The sequence below is a fragment of the Globicephala melas genome, chromosome 5, assembly GCF_963455315.2.
Source record: "Globicephala melas chromosome 5, mGloMel1.2, whole genome shotgun sequence".
NCBI classification, from domain to species: Eukaryota; Metazoa; Chordata; class Mammalia; order Artiodactyla; family Delphinidae; genus Globicephala; species Globicephala melas.
The window spans coordinates 75439415-75463520 of NC_083318.1; the positions used below are offsets into that span (position 1 = coordinate 75439415).

Genomic DNA, 24106 nt, shown 5'->3' on the forward strand with positions numbered 1-24106 from the left:
TATATTTTTCTTCAGGGAATAAAATTCCTTTTTTAAATCTGGCTTTTCTCTAATTCTGAATACTATTTATCTTCCTAATTTCTATCCCCTGTTTTTCCCTCCTTCTCCCCATCCATTCAGCTCCCTCCCACCAGTGATCAGTCCCTCTTTGGCCCTTCCTCTGGCCTCCTTCTCTGTCCCTTACCCACTTGGTTCCTTCTGGCCGGTAGGGCACAGTGGGTAGCTGCAGCAAGGCGAAGAGGCCGTCCTATTGGCAGGACAAGATTGCTTCCATCTTTTCCGTGAACTCAGCGTCAATCATGGAAAGACTTGTGGGCCCTGGGGTCTTCTTCCATTTGGCAGTGGTACCCAATGTAACCCGAACAGGATGTTCAAGCTAGGGGCTGGTGAGGAAGGTAGATGAAACCTAAATATTCAAGGGGAGATATGTCCAAAAGGGCTGAAGGGTTCCCTTCTTTGTGCAACCACAAGGGTCTTGATTTCCCCCAGTGGTTTTTGCATTTCATGAAACTATTTTCTATCCAATTTTTGTACCTTTAAAAGACTTTTATATAAATAAACTTATAGGTTAATCAAAACATTTTTGTCATGCCCAACTTTTGGATCAGAAATACGGTCTCTCTACCCCCCCTGGAAATGTTGGCATCTCCATGAAAGAGGTGGCTGGATGAAAAAGCTCACGGCTCGAAGGTGGGAAAGAAATACCAGGAGACAGATTCAGTTATTACAGGACTGCATCAGGGTTTACTGGCATGGTGTCTAGTCTGGAAACTAGTCGTGTACAGAATATGCCTCAGTGCCTGCTAGCTATGGGGAATCTGGCTGTGGTTATTGTGAACCGCTTCACTGCTTCAGAATGTCTTTCTTTTGTTTCTCTCCAGCGACAGTTGGGTAAGAACATCAAGTTTGGGCAGCCACCACCCAATGCCATTCCCATGAAGAAGGCAGACAGTGGCGAGGCTCGCTTGGAAGAGGATCCGGTCCTGACCAGTCCCATGGAAATTGTGACTCAGCAGGACGTCATCCTCTCAGACACCGAGAACAAAGTAAGGCTCCTCCAGGGAATGACTTGATTGCTAAGAAGCCCAGGAGGGTGCTGGGCAGTGGACAGGGGCATCAGTAACCCTGGGCTCTGCAATGTAGGGAATAAGGTGGGAGAAGCTTTCCTGATGAGTAGCCCAGGGCTGGAGGGCACTTCCCGGGCCAGTGCATTGATCTGCAGGGGGGCCAGCTTGGAAGAGGGGGAGGCAGGGGAGACGTGCCCCTTGCCCCAGCTCTTCCCAGTGTCTTCCACTTACTCCCGGAGACCCGGGCTGACCCACCTCTTCTGGGAGCCTCGCCTGGCTTCACCTCCAAGCTGCACTATCTCCTCTGTGCCTTCACTGTGCATCCTTAGTGCTTCTTACACATCTGTACTCCGTCTGCATCTGTGTCCACGTAACTATTTTCTCTGCATCTCTAAACGTTGAGTTCCTTGAGGACAGACTGGATCTTACGTGTCTCTGTCTCCCCAGGACATCGTTACTGCTTACTTGCACTGAATGATTACTTGTCAAATTGGACTAATTTAAAGGGAAATGAGGAAAGAAGTAGGTGCTCAATAAGACAGAACATATCAAACAGACCCGCTTGAAGTCTACTTAGTGTGGAAAGAAAGTCACACTGGTCCAGCACTGTCCTATCTAAATTTGGTCTCTTGACGCTTTGAAAGAAACACTCTGAGCATATCCTGAAATGAGAGTCCCTCTAGCAGCAGAAGGGACACCCTCAGGCCTCTTACGGGAAAAGGAAGAAAAGCCCTACCAGTAGCTAGATAAACTGTTCTCTAGCTGAGGCTCCGAGTCTTCCCATGCTTAAAAGAAAGTATTCTCTGTGCTGTGCCTACCATGGTGCCTGAAATGACATTGGGTGTTATTAAGATGCCCCTGGAAGAAGTTGTGCTTGTTATCAGCTAACATGTCATAAGAGTAGAACAAAAGATAAGTGACTTGTAGAGCAAAGGAAGGAAAGAAAAGGTGGACAGTCTCCTCTGTTGCCCAGCTCTGCCTGGCCCTGGCCCTGGCCCTGATGACTCCTGGCGCCCACAGTTGTGGGTGGTGGTGAAGCAGGCGTGGGGCCCATCTCTCCCACTGGTCCAACAATGCTCTCCCCAGCCTCCTGAGTGCTGGGCAGCAGTGTGGGTCATCAGCCTTGATTCAGGGATTTCCTATGGACCAAAGCAAATGTCTTCCCTGTTACTGAAGATCTAATAAGTGCAGGGCACTGTGGCCTGGGAGAGGAGGAGGGTCATTCATTCAGCAGGTGCTCCCCCAGCTGTGGGCCTTGCAGAGATGGGTCAGATTAGACAAGGGGCTGCTTCCGTGTCGTTTACATTCTAATGAGAGGAGAGTCAGACAACAAACAAGTCAACAAATAGATACACATCGTAATTTCGGATTAATAAAAATGCTGCACAGAAAATAAAACAGGGTGATGGAAAAGTGAGTAATATGGTTGGAGAGAGGCTGCTTCTTTAGATAAGGAGGTCAGAATAGCCATGAGCAGGACCGGAGGGGTAAAGGGTGTTTTAGGAAGAAGGGAGAGCAAGTACAGAAGCCCAGAGGTGGGACTGAGCTTGTCCTGAAGGAGGAACAGAAAGCAGGCCAGTGGGGACGAGGACAAAGGGTAGGTAGAGCACAGTATAGAGGCTGGATCATGTAGACCACAGGAGAAGGGGTGAATTTTATTCAAAAAGTAATAGGAAACCTCTGAGTAGTTTTAAGCAGGGCAGTGATAATCTGACTTGTGTTTTCTAAAGGTGTTTCTAAGTGTGGTACAGAAAAGGGACTGAGGTAGGGCAAGCTGATGTTATGGCTCTGTAAGAGACAATGAGACCCTTTTTTTTTTGGCGGTACGCGGGCCTCTCACTGTTGTGGCCTCTCCCGCTGCGGAGCACAGGCTCCGGACGCGCAGGCTCAGCGGCCATGGCTCACGGGCCCAGCCGCTCCGCGGCATGTGGGATCTTCCCGGACCGGGGCATGAACCCGCGTCCCCTGCACCGGCAGGCGGACTCCCAACCACTGTGCCACCAGGGAAGCCCCCAATGAGACCCTTTTGTAAATATGGGCGATACAAGACGGAAGGTATAGCTGGTGCAGATGACGTGATGTGCATGTACCCAGGGCAGTCAGGGCGACTGGGAGGTGAATCATCAGCCTTTTTCTTCTCCTTCCTTCCTCCCTCCCTTCCTCCCTTCCTTCCAAGTTTTCTTGCCTCCTCTGGTCATCCACTTCCTCAGCCCAGCCCCCGTGTGCCCCTGGAAGGGCCCTTCTTTCCTTTTCATGGGGTGGAAGGCAGCCAGCAAAGCCGAGAGCTCTGAAGTTGGGGCCCTGCTTCCCAGGTAGGGTGGCAGCAGGGCAGCACCTGAGATTCTCTCATCAGTGGGGAAACACATCAAGGACGGAGGTTGGAGACCGCCCAGATGGGAGATGTGTTGAACTCGGGGGAGAGGGGAGCACACACCGTGCCCCGGGAGCCCTGGTGGAGTCCGGACATTAGCAGAGTCCCCGCCGTGAACCTGCCGGCTCTCTGCAGCCAGCTGCGCCCCTGCGTGGAGGAGGGGGTGGCCCTTGCCTGCACAGACACTGTCTGGTTGTCTGCCCAGGACTTCCTGTGCTGGCGTTTGACTTGAGCACTCTCTCTACTGTTCCAGTCCAGTGAGACGCCAAGTTCTCCGGGTCCTCTGAATCTGCCTGGAGCCGGAAGTGAGATGGAAGAGAAGGTAGTATGATTTGAACTTGTGTATGCAGCCTCCTTACTTTAACTTCCATTCTTCCTTCTGTTGGGCGATCTGCTGCCTCATTTTCCCATTCATAAATGCTACCTTTGTCCATTACTTTAACTTCCTTCAAAATGCAACCAGTGGTAGATGTTGGAGCATCTGTTTCTATGGTGATGTAACTGCTGGAACTGAACCCCGCTCTGAAAAAGAGCCACACTCCCGCCACGCCTGTGTTTGGGGTCTCAGGTGTTGGTAGTTTTCCTAGGTGTAGCATGTATTTTAAGACACCGGTAAGCCATTGAAAAAAACATTCAAAAACACCTGAACATAAAGAGTGTGTAAGGAAAAGTCTCCTTCTATTTAGAGATGCCTCCCAAAAGACCTTAGCATTTCTCTACTTGTGTGTATTTTTGGTTTTTAACTTACACACGTTCCACTGAAACCTGCGACGTTACCTGCAGGAGCCTAGGGAGCCCTGTGGAGATCACGTGCGCCACTTCTACAGAGGCCAGTCCGCTCGCATGAGGACCTTTCACCTGCACAGGGGTCAAGGGGTCTTCCCGGGGTCTGGCAGACAGTACGGTGAGAACAGGGCATGTCCCTGAGTCTTCTGAAGGGGATGACTCAAGACAGTTCCACCACCCAGATGAAGAGGCCCAGCTTGAATAACTAGAGACGAAACATGGCATTAAATCTCAGCTTGAAATGCTTTATCTGCGTCTTCAGTCTATCACATTTGGCTTTAACTCCTCTTACTCACACATCCATTAGGGGATGGAAATAAATGTTTAATTCATCTCTCTTCAACAGTAGTTTAGAATTTGACACCTATTATAAAGACAACCATAAATAAATAAAAGCTTAGGAGACCAAAGGCTGGGATTATTTTTCCTTACTTCCGTGCTTCTTGTCATAAATTAGTATTTACCGAGCGTTCGTTTTGCTCTTGGAGCTAGCTGGCTCCTTTATCTTTGTGCATAAATATGGAAGATAATTGGAAAAAGCAAAGCCACCAGCTCAACCCCATTGACTCTGCCCTTACTGTGCACGGACACAGTCAAAACAGGGGCAACCTGGCCTCCGCTGATGCTGAGCCTGTAGCTCAGCTGCTGGAGAAGGCAGTTAGGGCCGTGAGCGCCCTCTGCTGTGCGGTGGCGTGCTGTGGCCAGGAGCCCTTGCCTCGCTGCTTGCCTGTGAATACTCTGAAGTTACAGGCGTGGCTCCTTACCATCTGATTCAGCGTGGACTGTGAGCCTGGGTCTCTCTGACCTAACTAAATGTATACGGTTGGTCTGAGGTTGCGCTTTGTAAGTGACCACACCTGTATTCCAGAGCCGCAAGCAGTTCTGCGGCTCATCCTCTGCAGAATTGCCTTTCCCCTGTGTGTAGCACATTTCTGCCCTTCACCTTCTCACCCAGGCCTCCTCCTTTTCACTTCCAGTGCACCAGTGCTCGGTGACTTTGGCATGATCGTGCTAAAACATTTTTGCTGATTAGAAATTTTATGCCCTAGGCAGAGAGGTTATTATACTTTATTGTTCCTTCATTCTTTTAGCAAATATTTATTGAGCACTTACCAAATGAGATTGGCTACTTGGGCATAAAGAGGATTGATACAAAGGCCAGAAAGACACATTCCCTGTTTGAGGAGGCTAAAGTAGGAGCTGAGGTATGTACACACCATGTCTGTGGCAGTGGAAGGCTCTTAGAATTACAGAGTTCTTAGCACAGAGATGAGCTAGTCCAGCGCTTAGCAAACTACTACTTATTTTAGGCCTCGTGGCCATAAGTTGCAACTACCAGACTCTGCTTTGTTCTGCTCTTCCTTTCAGCGCAAAGGCAGCCAAGGGCAATGGTGTGGCTGTGTACCAGGAAAACGTTATTCAGCCAAACAGTCTTCAGGCAGGACTGGCCCACCTCGCCTGTGTCTTACTGACCCCTGATCTAATCTAACCCCCGTACCATTCAGAGTAGGAAAATTAGTCCCTGAAAGATTAAATGACCTTTACAAGTTAATAACAGATTATCACTGGCAAAACAAATACTCAACGTCTTTTGATTCTAAAAGCAGTGTTCACTTCACTGTGCCCACGAGCCCCGCCCGCATGCCAGCATCTCCTGGGCCAGGTTGGGCAAGGTGCGAGCTCCAACCAGTGCCGCCATGCCGGGATTCCTTGCAGGTTGTTCTCTGATCCCGACTGACTTCACATTTCAATCTCCACCGTAGGCTGCTCCAGTTAAAACGTCTCGGCCAAAAAGGCACTTCTCCTCTGCCGGCACCATCGAAAGTGTCAACCTAGATGCCATCCCCCTGGCCATCGCCCGCCTGGACAACAGTGCCGCCAAGCACAAACTGTCCATTAAGCCAAAAAACCAGAGGGTGTCAAGGAAGCACAGGCGACTTGTCGGGGTACGTATGGCCTGGTAGACACCCTTGCTGGCTGGGCATTAATGTTGCCTAGCAGGATGGTGCTGTTGAGGGGCCTATGGAAGGAACTCGGTCTGTCCCTGTCGGGGATGGCTGTGTCTCAGGCACAAGGGTGAAGGGGCCCATTTCCTTTCCACCACCCTTTCTGACGTGTTGCCCGCCGGTGGCTGGTGGACCTCAGAGAGAGAGAGGCTGGCTGAGGAGGGGCTCCGGACACTGTGTGCTTTGCAACAGACGGGTGGCCCACTTTCCTGTGCCACGGCTTAGCCAAAGCTTCTTCAGTTTGATTAGAGGAGACTTCTCAGTCACAAGTTTCAGGGGACGTTGATGAAGCACAAATTGCATTTTTCCTCCCCTTTCTAATGCTGGACTACCAGTTTTCCTATGATTATTCATGTGTATTAAAAAAAAAAAAGAATTTGAGGATGACATGTAGAGAGGAAACACAAAGATGAAATTCTTTTCCCCACCCCCAGTTTACTCTTGGTGTGAGGGATACCCAAGGTTACCTGTCTCTGCGTAGAGAGGGGAACATTGCCCCAACTTTTGAGATTAGGAGGGCCACCCACATTGTGAGTAGGATTGTAATGGTAGCCTGTGCACAAGGAAAGCTAATTCTGTTTCCCTTACCAATGTTAGGATCGACAGAACGAGCAAGGTGGCTTCCCGCATCAGCTGTCCCTAGACCAGAATGGGCACCCTGGAGAAGACAAGCCAATCTGGCATGAAGAGGAGCCAGAGGCGCTGGACTCGGAGGAAGAGAAGCGACGCCAAGAAGAATACTGGCAAGAACTTGAGGCCAAGTGCAAACGGCAAAAGGCCGAAGCGGCAGAGAGGCGACGCCTGGAAGAGCAGAGGCTCCAGGCCCTGGAGAGGAGGCTTTGGGAGGAGAAAAGAAGGCAGGAGGAGCTCTTGGAGGAGGAAGGGGAGGAAGAGGAGGAAGGAGTCCAGCTAGAGGCAGCAAAGAGGCAGCGTGAAGAGGAGGCGCAGAGTCCGGAAGAGCCGGGCTGCCCAGACCCAGCTCGGAGGGAGCAAGACGAAGAAGGGCGCCTGGGAGCCGAGGAGCCGGGTCGCCTGCAGGAAGAGGCGCGGCGCCTGGAGAGACGCGCGCAGCAGGAGGAGCTGGAGGCGCGGAGCCGGCAGGAGGCCGAGAAGCTGCGGCGGGAAGAGGAGGAGAGAGCACTGGAGGAACTCAGAAGGCTGGAGGAGCAGGGGCAGCGGGCGGCCGAAAAGCAGCGGCAGGAAGAGGAGGAGAGGCGGCAGGAGCTGGAGGCGCAGAGGCGGCGGGAGGAGGAGGCGGCGGAGGAAAAACGGTTGCAGGAGCTCAGAAGGCAGGAAGAGCTGGAGGCGCAGAGACGGCAGGAGGACGCGGAGGCGAAGAGGAGGCAGGAAGCGGAAGAGAAGCTTCAGGAAGCACCGAGAGTGGAAGAGGAGAATCAGCCGCTGCTGGACCACAAACGGGGCTTGAGGAGCCCACTTCAGAGCGACACTGCAGAGAAAGCAGAACAAGAACATCTGACACCCGAGAAGCCAAGAGAAAACTCTGAGGAGCCGAGTGTTTGGGTGAAGCAGAGCCCAGAGGCCACCGAGCCATCAGGCGAGCAGGCCGGAAAGCAGGGGGATGTTCCCGGGGATCAACCTTGTGGATGGCGGGAAAAGAGGGAAGAAACCAACGCAGAGCTGCCCCAGAAACAAGAGGCCCAGGTGGAAGAGGCGTTGGCTCCAGGAGAGAAGAAAGAAGCTGCCGCTCCAGAAACAGACAGAAAGGTGGAGGAGCTCAGATGGCAGGAGGTAGATGAGAGGCAGACCATGCCCAGACCCTACACTTTCCAGGTGTCATCCGGAGGGAAACAAATTCTCTTCCCCAAAGTCAATCTGAGCCCCGTGAAGCCCATGAAAGATGAGGGGCTCGCCTCTGGTCCCCAAGAGCCAAAGGCCCCCAAAGCCAGCCCGGCCTCCCACGCCCTGCCCTCGTCCCTGAGCATCCCACACACGGCCATTCTGGTCACGGGAGCCCAGCTCTGCGGCCCGGCCGTCAACCTGAGCCAGATCAAGGACACGGCGTGCAAGTCCCTCCTGGGCTTGTCAGAAGAAAAGAAGCACGTGGATGTCCCCGCCCTGGAGAACCCACCCCGAGCCCCAGGCGACCCCCGGGCAGGCAGTGGGAAGACCAGGCCCTCCCAGGAGTCTCCGAGCAGCGCGGCCGCGCTCGCTGAATGGGCTTCCATTCGGTCCAGAATCCTGAGGAACGCAGAGAGTGACCAGCGCGGCGAGAGAGACCAGTCTCGGCCGGGTGATGAACACACGCCCAGGGGCCGATGTGATTCCCGCGGGAACCTCCGGAGGACCCCGCCGGTAAATGCAAAGTTCTCCATTAAGCCTGCCTGGCAGAAATTCTCTGATGGGGGCGGGGAGATCTCCAAACAGAACACGGAAGCGGAAAGCGTTAGAAAAAGATCCCAGCCGGGTCCCAGCGAAGAGGCCCGGCCCCAGCTCCCTGCTGCTGATACTAAAGAGCCCGTGAAGAGTGCAGAGAAACCGGGGGCACACCAGGAGCCAACGGACACCACGGAGGGGTGCAAGTTTGCCAAAGACCTTCCATCTTTCCTTGTTCCAAGCCTTCCTTACCCTCCACAGAAAGCAGTGGCCCAAGCAGAACCCGTGGTCACTTCGGACAGCGAGACCACAGGTGGAGCAGGAAAGCCGGAGCCCGTGATGCCAGGTGGGGAGGATAAAGCTTCCCCTTTTGGAATAAAATTGAGAAGGACCAACTACTCCTTGCGCTTCCACTGCGACCAACAAACAGAACAAAAGAAGAAGAAAAGGCACAGCAGCACGGGGGACAGTATCAATGGGGTGCCGTCAGCTCCGGGGAGCACAGCTGGAGAGAGAGAGACAGAGGCTGCCGCCCTCAAGCATGGCCCGTCTCTCCCCACCGAGAGGAAGCAAGCCCCGGCCCCCTGGAAGGACTCTGCTGAAAGCCCTCCCAGCCACTCTCCTCTTGCAGCCCAGCCTGGGCCCCCGGCTCCAGAGCAGGACAGGGCAGCAAACAGAACGCCCTTGGCCCAGAAGCCAGCCCTGGCTCCCAAGCCCGCGGGCCAGACTCCGCCGTCCTCCCCGATCTCCAAGCTGAGCAGGCCCTACTTGGTGGAGCTGTTGGCTCGCCGGGCGGGGAAGCCTGACCCGGAGCCCGGCGAGCCATGCAAGGAGGGCCGGGACAACGGGGGCCCCCGGACGCCCTCACCCCCGCCGACTGAGGAGAGGAAGGACCAGAAGCGGGATGAGGAGGAAGAGGTGGAAACAGAGAGGAAGCCAGCTTCCCCGGCGCCGTCTGCCGCCCGGCAGGAAAAGCCTTCCGCGACACCCGAGGCGGGGAGGAAAGGTGCGTAACCGTAGGTTGCAGAACCTCTGCCTCTGTCCAGCCTGTTGTCCGTGCCCAGGGCCAGAAGTAGCCCCCGGAGCTGGCGTTGGAGCACTTCCTTTAATTAGAGGCTGGTGCCCAGTTCCCCAGGGGCCCTCACTCATGGATCATACTGAGGCTGTTTACTTTTCTTTACAGTTTTGGAAATGTGGACTGACTGTTGCGTGTCTGCAGTCCACACCGTTAATGATCCTTACTTACCCAAGTAATAAGTTGGAGGTGCTGGCAGAGACCGATTTCGCTTTCGATTGGCAGTGGAAATTGAAACGTGGTCCAAGTTAATGCAGATGTCATTACTCTTTATGAGGGGCCTGTGCAGTGACAGCAAAGACTGGAGTTTCCTAGACCAGTGTCTGTGTTCTGTCTCTGGGCACTTAGCGGCACCCAGGTGGGAAGTTAGGGGGCTTTGGACAGCCCCCCTAAGGAGCCTCTGTGTGTATAATCAAGTTTGTCTCAGTTTAATGCACAATGCCCACATATACATCCTGACCCCACCAGCTTGCCACTGAGAAGCCCTCCGATACGGAAATTTTAGAGCGACCGTTACTCCTGCCTCTGCCCCTAGTGTTTCTTCATGCTGGATATTTGGGGCAGCATGGTGATCACCTGGATTGGCTTTGGGGCCCCAAGAACCTTCACCTGATACTTTTTCTTTTCTGTTTTGCAGAGTAGGTGGTCACGTGTGGTTCATAGCCCAGGAAGTTACTCGTATTTCTTAGAGAAATTCTCCCCTCAGGTTTTTTAGGGAAGATTTAGGTAATTGTTTAGGTTTGGGGTGATTTTTGCAGAGAAAACAGCTGTTTCCCAGAGATGTTGGTTTGGTTACTTGCCTTATGGAAGACACTATCGTCCTTTTTAACCAAGCCTTGCCCCAAAGGAGAGGATTGCTGAGGCAAGTGAGGCCCACACGTCCAGAGGACCTGTGCACCTCCTTTGTAGGCGTCCGCGGTTCTGCTCAGACGCAGCGCAGGGTTACGTCCCTTCCCCTGTCGTGTTCATCCTCGATCTGGTGCAAGGCTGTGGCGTGGAGTAGGCTGGGGACCCGGGTGTTGTGGCTGCAGGAATTGAGATGGCTGTGCTGCCACCAGAAACACGGGCTGCCTCTGTGGCCGTTTTCTCCCGGGACCTGTCTGCCCCAGATCCAGAGCGAAGCTGCAGTGTGGAGTGGGTGGGGCGCTCTTGCTAGGCTGGGGGACAAACTGCGGCATGCTCCTGTGGGGCCGCCTGAGCACACACTGACAGTGACCACCACCCCACCGGATCACACCCAGGGCCCCCAGTGTGTCTCTGTGTAGCTAGACTGAGTCTTTCCCCAGGGGGCCAGTTGGCCCAGGTCTCACGCCAAGCGGTGGTGTGGAGTGAGTGGGGCTGGGGTGTTCACCCAGCTCAGACTGGGGAGTGCAGCAAGGTGGCAGCCACCAGTGCAGAGTTCTCTCCACCATGATTGTTGACCAACCAGTGCATGCACACTCCTCACGAGTAGAGTCTAGGCTTCTCCAGCCCTTCTGTCTGTCCCAGAGGTTCTCCCGGCGGCCAAGGGGACTTGTCTCCTTCCATGTACAACACTAGGATTGGGATGCCCAGTCTGTGGCTCAACCTGCTGGCTCCCCAGGGCAAGGGTCCACCCATACCGACCTTCTCTTCCTTTCAGATCCCTCTCAGGGGCAGGGGTCCCAACCCTATGCCTTTTTGTCCATCCTACCCAGTCATGTGGAAATCTTTCTTGCAACTTTGGTTGATAGGAGTTCTTCTGCCAGTTTCCCGCTAGGGTTCCATGAAAAGTGTTCTGCATGTAGATGTATTTTTCATGTGTTGGTGGCAGGAGGTGAGAGCTCTACATCTTCCTACTCTGCCATCTCCATCCCTCCCCGCTTCCGGAGTCCTTAAACATACCATTGGTTATACACAGCCTTCTGATACATGGGCTGAGTGAGGTGTCTGCATCTGGGTACTCAGTATTAGAAAAGCTCGATTCTATTATTTCTGGATTTTAAAATAGGTAAATAGAAATTTTAATCTTTTCTTTCTTCACTCTCAGTGAATTGCCTTGCACATCCTTGAAGGCACACACACACCCTTTTTTGGAGACACCAATTTAGAAAGGGGTCTCCATTCCCTAGGTAGAGGTCAGCAAGGACCAATACATGGGCCCAAGGCCCTGGGAAGGCATTGACTGAACCCACTCCAGTGGGAATGGAAATAGCAATGATAATCCCCCAGTGTCTGTCCTCCTATGCTTTGATTATAGATATCACCAGATATCATCTCATGCTGAGATTCTCACCTCCTTCCAGTGGGTAGGACAGATACTAAGTGGTCCTTTCTCCCAAGAAGTGACCTACAGGAGCAGTGATTAGATGCCAGGATACACTTGCTCGTCTCCCCAGAGCCTAGAGGGGGGAACTTGAGTGGGCTGGCTGTGGTTCTCCTCATGCAGTGAGTTTAGAATGAAAGAGAATAGGTTTAAGCATTGTCACAAAATAAAACTTTAGACACTTTGAACTCCCCCATTAAAAAGATTATGCGATTAACAAAGAACTTCTCTGTCTTTTAAAACCTTGACTGAAGTTAGGGATTTTACTGTTGTGGAAAATTTCAACAACAGTAATCCTTTGTGCTTAATCACTTACAAAGGGCTTCTGTTTACACCATCTCATTTCATCTCACAGCACGTGTGCATTGTCCTGGCTCCATTTTACAGATGAGGACATCAACATCCAAAAAGTTAGGTGACTTGCCTGTTCCTCATAGTGGTAAAACCTGGATGAGGAGTTCTTTCCCGGGTTAAATGATCTTCCCATTTGTTACCCTAGGACTTCTTGCTGTAATTCTCACCTGGTATTTGTAAAATGCTGTAATTAAGCCTCTAGAAACACTTTTTACATTAATGTTCCTAATGTTACTTCTTGGACTGAATGACCATAGTCATATATTTGTTCAAAAAAATTATTCAAAAATTCCATAGAATTTAGCAAAACCTTGTTTTATTTACTGTTTTTTTTTTTTTTTTTTTTTTGGCTGTTTTGCTCATTTTTCCCCCATCTCTTGGATAATATCTTGGGCATAATTCTTTTTTTTTTTTTAACATCTTTATTGGAGTATAATTGCTTTACAGTGGTGTGCTAGTTTCTGCTTTATAACAAAGTGAATCAGTTATACATATACATATGTTCCCATCTCTCTTCCCTCTTGCATCTCCCTCCCTCCCACCCTCCCTATCCCACCCCTCTAAGTGGTCACAACGCACCGAGCTGATCTCCCTGTGCTATACGGCTGCTTCCCACTAGCTATCTATTTTAAGTTTGGTAGTGTATATATGTCCATGCCACTCTCTCGCTTTGTCACAGCTTACCCTTCCCCCTCCCCATATCCTCAAGTCCATTCTCTAGTAGGGTCTGTGTCTTTATTCCTGTCTTTTTTTTTTTTTAAACATCTTTATTGGGGTATAATTGCTTTACAATGGTGTGTTAGTTTCTGCTTTATAACAAAGCGAATCAGTTATACACATACATATGTTCCCATATCTCTTCCCTCTTGCATCTCCCTCCCTCCCACCCTCCCTATCCCACCGCCTCCAGGCGGTCACAAAGCACCAAGCCGATATCCCTGTGCCATGTGGCTGCTTCCCACTAGCTATCTACCTTACATTTGTTAGTGTATATATGTCCATGCCTCTCTCTCGCCCTGTCACAGCTCACACTTCCCCCTCCCCATATCCTCAAGTCCGTTCTCCAGTAGGTCTGTGTCTTTATTCCTGTCTTACCCATAGGTTCTTCATAATATATTTTTTTTCTTAAATTCCATACATATGGGTTAGCATACGGTATTTGTCTTTCTCTTTCTGACTTACTTCACTCTGTATGACAGACTCTGGGTCCATCCACCTCATTACAAATAGTTCAATTTCGTTTCTTTTTATGGCTGAGTAACATTCCATTGTATATATGTGCCACATCTTCTTTATCCATTCATCCGATGATGGGCACTTAGGTTGTTTCCATCTCTGGGCTACTGTAAATAGAGCTGCAATGAACATTTTGGTACATGACTCTTTTTGAATTATGGTTTTCTCAGGGTGTATGCACAGTAGTGGGATTGCTGGGTCATATGGTAGTTCTATTTGTAGTTTTTTAAGGAACCTCCATACTGTTCTCCATAGTGGCTGTACCAATTCACATTCCCACCAGCAGTGCAAGAGTGTTCCCTTTTCTCTACACCCTTTCCAGCCTTTATTGTTTCTAGATTTTTTGATGATGGCCATTCTGACTGGTGTAAGATGATAACTCATTGTAGTTTTGATTTGCATTTCTCTAATGATTAATGATGTTGAGCATTCTGTCATGTGTTTGTTGGCAGTCTGTATAACTTCTTTGTAGAAATGTCTATTTAGGTGTTCTGCCCATTTTTGGATTGGGTTGTTTGTTTTTTTGTTTTTGAGCTGCATGAGCTGCTTGTAAATTTTGGAGATTAGTCCTTTGTCAGTTGCTTCATTTGCAAGTATTTTCTCCCAGTCTGAGGGTTCTCTTCTGGTCTTGTTTATGGTTTCCTTTGCTGTGCAAAAGCTTTGAAGTTTTGTTAGGTCCCATTTGTTTATTTTTGTTTTTATTTCCATTTCTCTGGGAGGTGGGTCAAAAAGGATCTTGCTGTGATCTATGTCATAGAGTGTTCTGCCTATGTTTTCCTCTAAGAGCTTGATAGTTTCTGACCTTACATTCAGGTCTTTAATCCATTTTCAGTTTATTTTTGTGTATGGTGTTAGGGGGTGATCTAATCTCATACTTTTACATGTACCTGTCCAGTTTTCCCAGCACCACTTATTGAAGAGGCTATCCTTTCTCCACTGTACATTCCTGCCTCCTTTTATGAAAGATAAGGTGACCATATGTGCGTGGGTTTATCTCTGGGCTTTCTATCCTGTTCCATTGATCTATATTTCTGTTTTTGTGCCAGTACCATACTGGCTTGATTACTGTAGCTTTGTAGTATAGTCTGAAGTCAGGGAGCCTGATTCCTCCGGCTCTGTTTTTCGTTCTCAAGATTGCTTTGGCTCTTCGGGGTCTTTTGTGTTTCCATACAAATTGTGAAATTTTTTGTTCTAGTTCTGTGAAAAATGCCAGTGGTAGTTTCATAGAGATTGCATTGAATCTGTAGATTGCTTTGGGTAGTAGAGTCATTTTCACAATGTTGATTCTTCCAATCCAAGAACATGGTATATCTCTCCATCTATTTGTATCATCTTTAATTTCTTTCATCAGTGTCTTATAATTTTCTGCATACAGGTCTTTTGTCTCCTTAGGTAGGTTTATTCCTAGATATTTTATTCTTTTTGTTGCAATGGTAAATGGGAGTGTTTTCTTGATTTCACTTTCAGATTTTTCATCATTAGTGTATAGGAATGCAAGAGATTTCTGTGCATTAATTTTGTATCCTGCTACTTTACCAAATTCATTGATTAGCTCTAGTAGTTTTCTGATAGCATCTTTAGGATTCTCTATGTATAGTATCATATCATCTGCAAACAGTGTCAGCTTTACTTCTTCTTTTCAGATTTGTATTCCTCTTATTTCTTTTCCTTCTCTGCTGTGGCTAAAACTTCCAAAACTGTGTTGAATAAGAGTGGTGAGAGTGGGCAACCTTGTCTTGTTCCTGATGTTAGTGGAAATGCTTTCAGTTTTTCACCATTGAGGACGATGTTGGCTGTGGGTTTGTCATATATGGCCTTTATTATGTTGAGGAAAGTTCCCTCTATGCCTGCTTTCTGCAGGGTTTTTATCATAAATGGGTGTTGAATTTTGTCGAAAGCTTTCTCTGCATCTATTGAGATGATCATATGGTTTTTCTCCTTCAATTTGTTAATATGGTGTATCACATTGATTGATTTGCGTATATTGAAGAATCATTGCATTCCTGGAATAAACCCCACTTGATCATGGTGTATGATCCTTTTAATGTGCTGTTGGATTCTGTTTGCTAGTATTTTGTTGAGGATTTTTGCATCTATGTTCATCAGTGATATTGGCCTGTAATTTTCTTTCTTTGTGACATCCTTTTCTGGTTTTGGTATCAGGGTGATGGTGGCCTCGTAGAATGAGTTTGGGAGTGTTCCTCCCTCTGCTATATTTTGGAAGAGTTTAAGAAGGACAGGTGTTAGCTCTTCTCTAAATGTTTACTAGAATTCGCCTGTGAAGCCATCTGGTCCTGGGCTTTTGTTTGTTGGAAGATGTTTAATCACAGTTTCAATTTCAGTGCTTGTGATTGGTCTGTTCATATTTTCTATTTCTTCCTGGTTCAGTCTTGGCAGGTTGTGCTTTTCTAATAATTTGTCCATTTCTTCCAGGTTGTTCATTTTATTGGCATACAGTTGCTTGTAGTAATCTCTCATGATCTTTTGTATTTCTGTAGTGTCAGTTGTTACTTCCCCTTTTTCATTTCTAATTCTATTGATTTGAGTCTTCTCCCTTTTTTTCTTGATGAGTCTGGCTAATGGTTTATCAATTTTGTTTATCTTCTCAAAGAACCACCTTTTAGTTTTATTGATCTTTGCTATCGTTTCCTTCATTTCTTTTTCATTTATTTCTGATCTGATCTTTATGACTTCTTTCCTTCTGCTAACTTTGGGATTTTTTTGTTCTTCTTTCTCTAACTGCTTTAGGTGCAAGGTTAGGTTGTTTATTCGAGATGTTTCCTGTTTCTTTTTTTGTTTGTTTTTTTTGTTTGTTTTTCTTCTTTGCGGTACGCGGGCCTCTCACTGCTGTGGCCTCCCCCGTTGTGGAGCACAGGCTCCGGACGCGCAGGCCCAGCAGCCATAGCTCACAGGCCCAGCCGCTCCACAGCATGTGGGATCCTCCTGGACCGGGGCACGAACCCGCATCCCCTGCATCGGCAGGCAGACTCTCAGCCACCGCGCCACCAGGGAAGCCCCTGTTTCTTAAGGTAGGATTGTATTGCTATAATCTTCTCTCTTAGAACTGCTTTTGCTGCATCCCATAGGTTTTGGGTCGTCGTGTCTCCATTGTCACTTGTTTCTAGGTATTTATTAATTTCTTCTTTGATTTCTTCAGTGATCACTTTGTTATTAAGTAGTGTATTGTTTAGCGTCCATGTGTTTGTATTTTTTACAGATCTTTTCCTGTAATTGATATCTAGTCTCATAGCATTGTGGTCGGAAAAGATACTTGATACAATTTCAATTTTCTTAAATTACCAAGGCTTGATTTGTTACCCAAGATATGATCTATCCTGGAGAATGTTCCATGAGCACTTGAGAAAAATCTGTATTCTGTTGTTTTTGGTTGGAATGTCCTATAAATATCAATTAAGTCCATCTTGTTTAGTGTATCATTTAAAGCTTGTGTTTCGTTATTTATTTTCATTTTGGATGATATGTCCATTGGTGAAAGTGGGGTGTTAAAGTCCCCTACTATGAATGTGTTACTGTTGATTTCCCCTTTTACGGCTGTTAGTATTTGCCTTATGTATTGAGGTGCTCCTGTGTTGGGTGCATAAATATTTACAATTGTTACATCTTCTTCTTGGATCGATCCTTTGATCATTATGTAGTGTCCTTCTTTGTCTCTTCTAATAGTCTTTATTTTAAAGTATATTTTGTCTGATATGAGAATTGCTACTCCAGCTTTCTTTTGGTTTCCATTTGCATGAAATATCTTTTTCCATCCCCTCACTTTCAGTCTGTATGTGTCTCTAGGTCTGAAGTGGGTCTCTTGTAGACAGCATATATATGGGTCTTGTTTCTGTATCCATTCAGCAAGCCTGTGTCTTTTGGTTGGAGCATTTAATCCATTCACGTTTAAGGTAATTATCGATATGTTATGTTCCTATGACCATTTTCTTAATTGTTTTGGGTTTGTTATTGTAGGTCTTTTCCTTCTCTTGTGTTTCTTGCCTAGAGAAGGTCCTTTAGCATTTGTTGTAAAGCTGGTTTGGTGGTGCTGAACTCTCTCAGCTTTTGCTTGTCTGTAAAGGTTTTAATTTCTCCATCAAATCTGAATGAGATCCTTGCTGGGTAGAGTAATCTTGGTTGTAGGTTTTTCTCCTTCATTACTTTAAATATATCATGCCAGTCCCTTCTGGCTTGCAGAGTTTCTGCTGAAAGATCAGTTAACCTTACGGGGATTTCTTTGTGTGTTATTTGTTGTTTTTCACTTGCTGCTTTTAATATGTTTCCTTTGTATTTAATTTTTGACAGTTTGATTAATATGTGTCTTAGCGTGTTTCTCCTTGGATTTATCCTGTATGGGACTCTCTGTGCTTCCTGGACTTGATTAACTATTTCCTTTCCCATATTAGGGAAGTTTTCAACTATAATCTCTTCAAATATTTTGTCAGTACCTTTCTTTTTCTATTCTTCTTCTGGAACCCCTATAATTCGAATGTTGGTGCAATTAATGTTGTCCCAGAGGTCTCTGAGACTGTCCTCAGTTCTTTTAATTCTTTTTACTTTATTCTGCTCTGCAGTAGTTATTTCCACTATTTTATTTTCCAGGTCACTTATCCGTTCTTCTGCCTCAGTTATTCTACTATTGATCCCATCTAGAGTATTTTTAATTTCATTTATTGTGTTGTTCATCGTTGCTTGTTTCCTCTTTAGTTCTTCTAGGTCCTTGTTAAATGTTTCTTGCATTTTCTCTATTCTATTTCCAAGATTTTGGATCATCTTTACTCTCATTATTCTGAATTCTTTTTCAAGTAGACTGCCTATTTCCTCTTCATTTGTTAGGTCTGGTGGGTTTTTATCTTGCTCCTTCATCTGCTGTGTGTTTTTCTGTCTTCTCATTTTGCTTATCTTACTGTGTTTGGGGTCTCCTTTTTGCAGGCTGCAGGTTTGTAGTTCCCGTTGTTTTTGGTGTCTGTCCCCAGTGGCTAAGGTTGGTTCAGTGGGTTGTGTAGGCTTCCTGGTGGAGGGGACTAGTGCCCATTTTCTGGTGGATGAGGCTGGATCTTGTCTTTCTGGTGGGCAGGTCCACGTCTGGTGGTGTGTTTTGGGGTGTCTGTGGACTTATGATTTTAGGCAGCCTCTCTGCTAATGGGTGGCGTTGTGTTCCTGTCTTGCTAGTTGTTTGGCATAGGGTGTTCAGCACTGTAGCTTGCTGGTTGTTGAGTGAAGCTGGGTGCTGGTGTTGAGATGGAGATCTCTGGGAGATTTTCGCTGTTTGATATTATGTGGAGCTGGGAGGTCTCTTGTGGACCAGTGTCCTGAAGTTGGCTCTCCCACCTCAGAGGCACAGCACTGACTCCTGGCTGCAGCACCAAGAGCGTTTCATCCACACAGCTCAGAATAAAAGGGAGAAAAAGTAGAAAGAAAGAAAGAGAGAGAGAAAGAAAGGGAAAGAAGGGAGGGAGGGAGGGAAGGAAGGAAGGACGGAAGGAAGGAGGGAAGAAAGGAAGAAAAGAAAGAAAGAGGAAAGGATAAAATAAAATATAGTAAGGTAAAAGTTATAAAAATAAAAAATAATTAAGAAAAAAAAATTTTTTAAGAAAAACGGACGGATAGAACCCTAGGACAGATGGTGACAGCAAAGCTATACAGACAAAATCTCACACAGAAGCATACACATACACACTCACAAAACGAGGAAAAGGGGAAAAAATAGTAAATCTTGCTCTCAAAGTCCACCTCCTCAATTTGGGATGATTCGTTGTCTATTCAGGTATTCCACAGACGCAGGGTACATCCAGTTGATTGTGGAGCTTTAATCCGCTGCTTTTGAGGCTGCTTTGAGAGATTTCCTTTTCTCTTCTTTGTTCGCACAGCTCCCGGGGCTCAGCTTTGGATTTGGCCCCGCCTCTCCGTGTAGGTCGCTGGAGGGCGTCTGTTCTTCACTCAGACAGGATGGGGTTAAAGGAGCAGCTGCTTCAGGGACTCTGGCTCACTCACGCCGTGGGGAGGGAGGGGTGCGGATCCGGGGCGAGCCTGTGGCAGCAGAGGCCGGCGGGACGTTGCACCAGACTGACGTGCGCTGTGCGTTCTCCCAGGAAAGTTGTCCCTGGACCCCGGGACCCTGGCAGTGACGGGCTGCACAGCCTCCCCGGAAGGGAGGTGTGGATAGTGACCTGTGCTCGCACACAGGCTTCTTGGTGGCGGCAGCAGCAGCCTTAGCACCTCATGCACGTCTCTGTGGTCTGCGCTGTTAGCCGCGGCTCACGCCCGTCTCTGGAGCTCCTTTAAGCAGCGCTCTTAACCCCCTCTCCTCGCGCACCAGGAAACAAAGAGGGAAGAAAAAGTCTCTTGCCTCTTCGACAGGTCCAGACTTTTCCCCAGACTCCCTCCTGGCCAGCTGTGGTGCACTAGCCCCCTTCAGGCTGTGTTCACACCGCCAACCCCAGTCCTCTCCCTGCGCTCCGACCAAAGCCCGAGCGTCGGCTCCCAGCCCCGCACGCTCCAGAGGGTGAGCAGACAAGACTCTCGGGCTGGTGAGTGCCGGTCGGCACCGATCCTCTGTGCGGGAATCTCTCCGCTTTGCCCTCTGCACCCCTGTTGCTGCGCTCTCCTCCGCGGCTGCGAAGCTTCCCCCTCCGCCACCCGCAGTCTCCGCCCGCGAAGGGGCTTCTAGTGTGTGGAAACTTTTCCTCCATCACGGCTCCCTCCCATTGGTGCAGGTCCCGTCCCTATCCTTTTGTCTCTGTTTATTCTTTTTTCTTTTGCCCTACCCAGGTACGTGGGGGGTTTCTTGCCTTTTGGGAAGTCTGAGGTCTTCTGCCAGCGTTCAGTAGGTGTTCTGTAGGAGTTGTTCCACATGTAGATGTATTTCTGGTGTATCTGTGGGGAGGAAGGTGATCTCCGCCTCTTACTCTTACGCCGTCTTCCCGATTCCCCCCCATAATTCTTTCAGTCACTTTTACAAGTTCTTTTTATTGTGGTAAAAAATACATAATGTAAAATTTATTATCTTAACCATTTCTCAGTGTATAGTTCAGTAATGCTACATTCACACTGTTGTACAACCAATTTCCAGAACTTTTTCGTCTTGCAAAACTGAAACTCTGTATCCATTAATCAACTCCCGTTTTCATCTCCCCCAGCCCCTGGCAGCCACTGTTTCACGTTCTGTCTCTATGAATCTGACTACTCTAGATACCTCATATATGTGGAATCATGCAGAATTTGTCTTTTTGTGACTGGCTTCTTCCACTAAACATAATGTTTTTAAGGTTTGTCCATATTGTAGCATGTGTCAGAATTTCCTTTTTTTTAAATTAATTTTTATTGGCATATAGTTGCTTTAGAATGTTGTGTTAGTTTCTGCTGTACAGCAAAGTGAATCAGCTATACGTATACCTGTATCCCCTCTTTTTTGGGTTTCCTTCGCAGTTAGGGCACCACAGAGCATTGAGTAGAGTTCCTTGTGCTATACAATAGGTTCTCATTAGTTATCTATTAGAATTTCCTTCCTATTTAAGGCTGAATAATATCCCATTGTATGTATACACCACATTTTGTTTATTCATCTGATGATGGACATTTGGGTTGCTTCCACCTCTTGGTTATCGTGAATAGCACTGCTATGAATATGTATGTGCAAATATCTTTTCTAGATCCTGTTTTCAGTTCTTTTGGATAAATATCCAGAAGTGGAATTGCTGGATCATATGGTAATTCTATTTTTAATTTTTTGAGGAACCACCCTACTGTTTCCATAGTGGCTGCACCATTTTATATCCCACCAGCATCACTCAAGCGTTCTAATTTCTGCACATTCTGTTCAACGCCTGTTATTTTCTGGGAGATAAACACACACACATACACACACACACACACGTGCCATTCTCACAGATGTGAGGTGATACCTCATTGTGGTTTTGATTGCATTTCCCTGATGATTAATGATGTTGAGCACCTTTTCATATGCTGTTGGTCATTTGTATGTCTTTTTAGGAGAAATGTCCATTTAAGTCCTTTGCCCGTTTTTTAATTGGGATTTTTAGTTGTTGTTGAGTTGGAGTTCTATCTTTTCAGTTACTTTTTGATAGTAAAAAGTCCTCTAGGCACCTTTAGTAACAACTATCTCATGTTAGTAATTTATATGCTGCCTCCAGTGTCATAATCAAACTCCAAACAGTATTTCAAACTAAGTGTCTCCCTCCTAATTTGGCCTGCTTTGGGCTGAAATGCCTAAAGTGGGGGTGCAGGCCTGGTCGACTTCTGCCCTTCCTCCTGGCCCAGAAACAGGCTCCATAGCTAGAGCAAAGGAAGGGAGAGAGGTGAGGCAGCAACGTTCACTGCTCTTGGGGGATGTTCAGTGCTGATTCTTCTGTGTGTTCCTCAGACCCCTCATGTGCCACCTGGGCTCTTTCTCCTCCTGCAATTCCCCTACTTCAGTGGTGCCTCCTCCAGGCAGCCCTGGGTCCCTGGTTCCCCTCCAGACTGCCCCTCTCTCCCCCATCCACATGGCTAGCACCTGAACCTCAAGCATCACTCAGTAACAGATGTCTTCCCAGCACAAACGCCTCTTCTACAGGCCCCTGGCAGCCACCGTCCTTGCCTTTGGACTTTTCCTGGTGCAAACAGAACCTCAAGTCTGTGCCCCACAGACTCCGGGAGTTTATCTGAGTGCTCTCATTAGAGATTCTCTCACTTGGCTTAGCCCCCTTTCCTCTGCTGGGGAGAGGACGTGGGAACACACCATGCTCCAACAATGTATTTCAAAGAAATTCTCTACTCTGGCTGCTTCTGCCTCAGCTCTGATTTTCCTAGGACCTCGAGGTGGCTGTTTTGGTGTCCTGAGTAGGTGATCAAGCACATCACTTCAGAACACAGGAGGAAGTGCCATTGATTATTTGTTACGAACTTTGGGGGCATCCCTGGCTGAAACTCAGGCATGGGTCCCATTTTAACATCCTGTTTTCTGTTTATTGATCCCCAACTACAATCCAGACCCGTTAGGCCCTTAATACATATTATGTGACAGCCTTTCAAAGAATCTGGTCCATAACTCCAGGATGTACTATTCAAACTACAGATCTAAGAAGATAAAAATCTGGCTAGAGATTTATCTTTTCAAATTATTTTCGTCAACTGTAAGTTTAGGCAATTATGCTTTAAAGGTATTTCGACCCTTGTGATAAACCCAGTCAAAGTTGTTGGCAGGAAACTGGCCTGTTGCTTGAATGACCTTCCCAAGCAAGTTCAGGTGAGACTCTTTTACATAACTGCTTTAAATGGAAATCACTTAGATCTGGGGAATTTGGTTTTTAGCCATTTTGCACACGTGTTACACAGCCCTTGAGTAAAAAGGTGAAACTCATTTCGTTCCAATGTACGTAAAGCTTCTCAGTTAAGTAGAATGCTCGAAGTGGTAAATATTTTTTGATGTTCTGGTTAACTAGTCAAAAACTCCTTTCAGTTTCAGTTTTAGTTTTTTAAAAATATACTTCTGAAATGTGTCGGTTTTCTTTCCTATGTTAGATCATGACTGAATCCTTATTTGGTTAGGAATATTACAATTCACAAGGCTCATCATATGAATTCTTTGTACAGCATTACAGATCTAAGAGCTGTAGAAAATTAAGGATCTGCCTGAATTTTTGTGCTTGAATTCCCAATTCGAACTTATTTTGGTTCTTTCTCCTCAATATGAAGTTCACTTAACTGAAAGCCCTGTGTGGTAAGGTCTGGAACAAAGTGTAGACTTCTGTTTGGTTTCAAAGAACAGGACTAGAATGGGCCCTTTCCCTTGGAGATAGCAAAGGATTCAATGCCAATGCCAGAATGGTTATCTCTAAAAGCGCATAATTTTTACTTGGGGAGTAGAAGGGGAGTGGGGATCATTGTCTCACAGACATAAATAACAAGAACACTCACTTTTGTAGAGCGGTTACTACATGCCAAGCACTATTCTAAATGTTTTCATACCGAGGACCTCTTTTAATCTTCACATCAGCCTGATGAGGCATGTGCCATTCTCATCTCCATTTTATGGATTAGAAAATGAAAGCTTGGAGAGGTTAAGTAGCTTTTCTAAGGTCACATAAGGTCAAACCCAGGTCTGCTCAATTCCAGAGCCCAGTTACTACTCAGTGTTAGACCCCATCTACCTGGGAAGTTTGTTGCCCCCAGTTGCATAGGCAAGACAGTCCACCACAATAAAAGCACAGACTGGAAGTCAGAAGTCCTAGGCTCAGGCTTCAGCCCGTGCACTAAGTGCTGGGTGACCGTGGTCACTGCAGTTGATGGTTATGGACCCAAGTACTCACATCTATCAAATGAGGGCACTGGGGACTCCCCTGGCGGTCCAGTGGTTAAGACTCCACGCTTCCACTGGGGGGCACGGGTTCTATCCCTGGTCGTGGAAGTTCCACACGCCACCCAGTGTGCCAGTAAATAAATAAATAAATAAAAATTTAAAGCAAAAATGAGGGCATTGGACCAAAATCACAGCTTCCCACTGTGTTCCTCAGAGTCCTGGTGCCCTCAGCAGCCCCACTAGGCTGCAGTGTCCCCTTTTCCTCTTTCATACGTTGGGATTCCACTTGTTTGGAT

At 47.5% G+C, this 24106-nt stretch overlaps 1 protein-coding gene across 8 annotated transcripts in view; it reads left to right on the forward strand.

The window, feature by feature from the left end:
* CRACD (capping protein inhibiting regulator of actin dynamics) overlaps positions 1 to 24106 on the forward strand; it is a 313531-nt gene that overhangs the window by 243151 nt on the left and 46274 nt on the right. For 7 of the 8 annotated variants that reach the window (XM_060299388.1, XM_060299391.1, XM_060299389.1 and 4 more), the window contains 4 exons: positions 882 to 1046; positions 3692 to 3760; positions 5988 to 6170; positions 6828 to 9570. In XM_060299388.1, the coding sequence (XP_060155371.1) occupies positions 882 to 1046; positions 3692 to 3760; positions 5988 to 6170; positions 6828 to 9570 (3160 nt within the window). Of the gene's footprint in view, positions 1 to 881; positions 1047 to 3643; positions 3761 to 5987; positions 6171 to 6827; positions 9571 to 24106 lie in introns of all 8 variants that reach the window. The other variant, XM_060299393.1, reaches the window with a different exon arrangement.